This window comes from Penaeus japonicus, unplaced genomic scaffold (genome assembly GCF_977035675.1).
Source record: "Penaeus japonicus unplaced genomic scaffold, GWHDUDI00000001_assembly GWHDUDI00000015, whole genome shotgun sequence".
NCBI classification, from domain to species: Eukaryota; Metazoa; Arthropoda; class Malacostraca; order Decapoda; family Penaeidae; genus Penaeus; species Penaeus japonicus.
This window is the reverse complement of record NW_028234417.1, coordinates 36,561,743-36,566,742: the sequence shown is the minus strand read 5'-3', so window position 1 is coordinate 36,566,742 and position 5,000 is coordinate 36,561,743. Positions and strand designations below refer to the sequence as shown.

The 5,000-nt window shown below is 34.3% G+C and overlaps 1 protein-coding gene across 2 annotated transcripts in view; it reads right to left on the bottom strand.

Annotated features, from left to right (window-relative positions):
* The window catches only part of LOC122264157 (uncharacterized), a 7,884-nt gene that overhangs the window by 863 nt on the left and 2,021 nt on the right, over positions 1-5,000 (bottom strand). The window contains exons 2-7 of one of the 2 annotated variants that reach the window (XM_043032900.2): positions 4,328-4,450; positions 2,907-3,290; positions 2,306-2,571; positions 1,692-1,809; positions 875-1,038; positions 518-544 (exon numbers count right to left, since the gene is read on the bottom strand). In XM_043032900.2, the coding sequence (XP_042888834.2) occupies positions 518-544; positions 875-1,038; positions 1,692-1,809; positions 2,306-2,571; positions 2,907-3,290; positions 4,328-4,412 (1,044 nt within the window). In that variant the 5' untranslated portion in view covers positions 4,413-4,450. The remainder of the gene's footprint in view (positions 1-517; positions 545-874; positions 1,039-1,691; positions 1,810-2,305; positions 2,572-2,906; positions 3,291-4,327; positions 4,451-5,000) is intronic. The other variant, XM_043032901.2, reaches the window with a different exon arrangement.

Genomic DNA, 5,000 nt, shown 5'->3' with positions numbered 1-5,000 from the left:
ACTCTCTCTCTCTCTCTCTATCTTTCTTTCTCCTTCCCTCACTTTCTCTCCCTCTTTCTCTCTCTCTCTCTCTCTCTCATCTCTCTCTCTCTCTCTCATCTCTCTCTCTCACTCAATCTCTCTCTCTCTCTCTCTCTCTCTCTCTCTTTTCTCTCTCTCTCTCTCTCACTCTCTCTCTCTCCTGTCTCTCCTTCCTGTTGCTCTCCCTTTCTCCCCCTCTCTTATTTTGTGAAGCTATCACTTCCTCTCTTCTTCCCTCTCTACCTCCCCCCTCTCTGTCTATATATATCTATTCCTTCTTCCAATCTCTCACTTTTCCTTTGTCTATCTTATTCATCACTTTCCTCTTCCCTCTCTGTTGGTCTATCTATCCCTCCCTCTTTCTTCTTTTTCCTTTTTTCTCTCGGTTCGTCCCTCCTTCTATCTCTCCTTATTTTGTCGATGTTTCTACCCCTACTCTTCTAGTTCCTACCGTCTCTATCTCCCTCTTTATCGCTCCTTTGTTCCTTCAACATACCTTCAAATCTGCATCTGCAATGACCATCTGTAAGTGGATGTTATTCAGTGTTAATGATCGTCCGTGATAAAAAAATAATTGAAAAGAAATAATATTTATAATATTCATAATATGCAACAGTATGCGTGCATATAAAATCACACACAGAAATACAAATGCATGTGCGTGTGTGTATATACATATATATATATATATATATATATATATATATATATATATATATATATATATATACATATATATGTGTGTGTGTGTGTGTGTATGTGCATACGCGCGCGCGCGCATGTATGTATCTATATATATATATGTATATATATATATATGAACACACACAGCATACAAGTCAACGTGAAATACCTTGAGCTTCTTGTTCTTGACGTAAAGGACGGCGACGGCTACTGCCAAAAGAGCATTCACGAATATAGGAACGTAGCGGAGAGCTTGCATGTAGAACAAATAGCCTCGAGAGGCGACGTTTTCCTCGAACGAATTGTTGGGGCTTGTGGGCGGCGCATCTACGTCTGCGGGATTCAGGACATGATTTTATTATTGTTATTATTATCATTATACACACACACACACACCTACACACACATATATATATATATGATTATACAGAAGATATAGTCATCCAGTAAAAAGAAAACTATCATCATGGATATTAGCATTTTCATAAAAAAAGAACAAATGATTATCCAATTATTTTCATTATTCATTATCAAATTTCATATTCATCTCAGTAAGTTTCATCAATGAAATTCATACTTACATAATTTTAAATTAATATTTCTATGATACAAAAATTCATAATCATATAATCTAGAATTCACAATTCACAAGTATTCTTAATTTCATATTTGAAATTCCTAACTTCATAATCAAAATTTATCTCTTTATATTCCCATCATAGTGAATGTTTTCTGCCCAAAAAAGCTTTTCATAACAAAAATTCACGATCTTAAAATAAAAGATTGTTTTTCCAAAGCAAAATCCATATATTCATTTCATTTCTCAGTGAAGATACGACTTCAGTCAATAAAAAAAAATCTTCTAAACTGATAATAACATCCATACCTAAATCCACGTCTTCATTTCATTTCTCAATCAATAAAACTAAAAAAAAAATAAAATGAAAAAAAATAAAAAAAATCTAAACTGATAACAACACCCATACCTGTGACAGTGTGTTGGAAGATAACGATGAAATGTTCTCCATTTCTCCCGTGAAAGGAGAGCGAATTTATTTCATGTGGCAGAGAGACAGAACCAACCAAGGTGTCATTCTGGCCAGCCTGTCAGAGGAGACATAGGCCTATTGAATTCATTGTGTGTGATAATGCGATCAAAGTCTCTGGGAGTGGCCATGTATATAGGCATCATTAAGACATTAGGGCATATAAGGCATTCCTATGACTAAGAAAGATACATTTAAGGCATTGGTGAGAGTTTAAAGACATTCCTATGATTGAGTCTGAGGTATTTAATGCGTTCCTAAGATTAAAACAGGTTGATTAAGCTGCACACCAATCCTCGTGAATCATTGCCAATACCAGCTGATTTTTCTTTTCAAATTACTTGCTTGTAGTCGTATGTATCCCACAAAGTTGTAGATTTTATTGTGAAACGGTGATGTGTATGTGTCTATGCCATTCTATGTATGAATTAATTGATAACTAGAGAAAGTGGTAATTAAATTCGTCACACATACAACCTCTTTAGATCAATATTATCAGGATATCATCACCACAAAACGTAATAAAAAAGGAAAAGAACAAGACTCCTATTTACCAGCAGACCACAGCTGAAGTGGTTCTCGGCCTGACTACAATCAACAGTAAAGTTGTGCTGAATAAAACCAGGCAATGTTTGTGGTTCTGTGGTGAAGGTCGTGATGGTGCTGCCCTTCGGGTCCCAGCTGAGCACTCGTCTCTGAGCCCCGAGTCTCAGAACGGGCAACGAAGGAGACCTCGAGAACACCGTCAGATTGTAGCGGCCTGGACCTTCCAGAGGGACGGCCGTCTCTCCGACGTCGGAGACATTCCACACAGTCAGCGCTGTTGATGTGGAGTTTATCTTTTTACATAAAAAAAAATAAAAAGAGTAAGAAGCAGATGGTATATATATATATATATATATATATATATATATATATATATATATATATATATGTATATACATATAGATATAAATATATAGATAAATATATAGATATATGTATATATCTATATCTATATCTATCTATCTATCTATATATATATATTGCATGTGTGTGTGTGAGTGTGTGCGTGTGTGTGTGTTTAGACATTTCAATTTTTATCTATATCCACACATAAACATAACTGCTATAACAACATTGAAATTCTGGGTGATATTACAAGGACACACATACGTTCCCTGCAGTTGACAGTAACATTGCTCCCTTTGATGTCAATCTTCTCGGCTCCAACCTCGTCCTCCACATCCACCAAGGGTTCATCCACCCCTGCCGCCCACACCGTAAATCTGGAATCTGACGTCACGCGAAACTCCTGCCAGCCTGGAGAGATGCCTTCACCCGCTATCAGACTGGTATTCCTCTCGCGATAACTTCCTTGCATGAACAGCGTCCGCACTTCAGTTCTCGTGACGTCTATTTTCCTCACCGTCAGTCTTGCGTCATTGTTTGACACGAGAGTTAGGATGCGTGCGCCCTCGTCCTCCTTTGGGACCCAGGCTCTCACGTCCCAACTTGTCCCGATGCTGTCGGTCTCGAAGTGGCGGCCGGACACGCAGTCTGAAAATGTGAGCTTCATGTTTACGTATCAAGAGGTGTCTGCTGGATGCCTAGCCTTTGTTTTTTGTTTTTTTTCCTTTAGATATATTCGATATATATAGATATACATATATTCGATATATATAGATATACATATATTCGATATATATTTAGATAGATATATAGCCGCTGTTTTTTTTTTCCATTTAGATCTAGTTGCAGGGGTCATTGTTATTATCATTACTCTTGTTATCATTATCATCGTTATAATTATTTTATTGTTGTTGGTACTACTGTGATTAATATTATCATCGGCGTTGTTATTATCATCATTTTCTTTATTACAGATATGATTAATATCATTGTTCATCTGATCATCATTATTATGTATTTATTATTATTATTATCACTACCATCAATATTAAATATATCATCATTATTATCATTATCTTTTCAGATTATCTTTATCATTGACGTAATTATCATCAATGTTATTTTTATCACCATCATCATTATCATTGCTATTGTTGTTATTAGCATTATTATTATCCCAACACTTGCTATATTACTTAGTCTCTCTCTCTCTCTCTTTTGCCACGTTAGCAAATCAATAATCACCTTTTCCAACAGGAAATGTATATAGTCTTTAGACTGTATAAATAATAAGATGTCGCTCACATGCTCCCATTAACCATCCTATATTGTCTTATCTATGACTCAGCGCTGCTCGGAGTCACAAGGAACGGGGATTACCTTATGTGTAATATCTATCCCTTTATATATATGTATATATATATATATATATATATATATATATATATATATATATATATATATATATTTACATTGGTAGTGGAGGTGTTGCTGAGAGAAATATAAAAAAACTGCTGCTACAGCAACGATTCTCTTTAAATAATTATTTTTGAACAAAATTACAATCAAGTGACCATCTTTTCAATGAATGTTGTCAAGTTGTCATAAGCTTCCACTATCACAATTCATAAGGGAAACATAAGAACCATACAGTCACTATATCTAGTACCAGAATTTTTTCTTACCTTTCTGAAACTGGAAGCAGAATGCAGTGGTGCACAAAAGGCAAAAGTGAAGCACAAAGTTGAATGACATATTCTTATACGTCATTATCCCTTAGAGGACGTCCCTCTGCTTTGAATTTTCAGCTGTTATTGTGATATATATTTGTATCAATAAGAGGGAAGGAGCTACTAAAACATGCTATACGTTTTGTACAATAAGATAACCCCTGATAAGATTACATTACATCTAAATGGGCCCCTTAGCAACAGATTGCGAAATCTTATCATCCTTTGTGGTGTTAAATGCTGTGTCTACACTATCATTATGATTATCATTACTATCATCAGTTATGTTCTTCTTATTCTTATGATTATCATTATCATTATAATTGCTATTATTATCACTATTATCATTATTGGGATTATCTTCATTGCCCTTATTACCATTATCATTGTTATTACTATTATTACTTTCATTACTGTCATTATCGTTATTAATGGTGTTATTATTATTATCACATTATCATCAACATCATTATCATTATTATTACCTTTATTATTATTACTACTAGTATTGTTATCATTATTGATATTATAATTATCATCATCATTACTATTACTTTTTTATCATTACTATCATTATCAATCATTGTTAGTATTATTTTCATTATTACTGTTATCATCATTATCATTA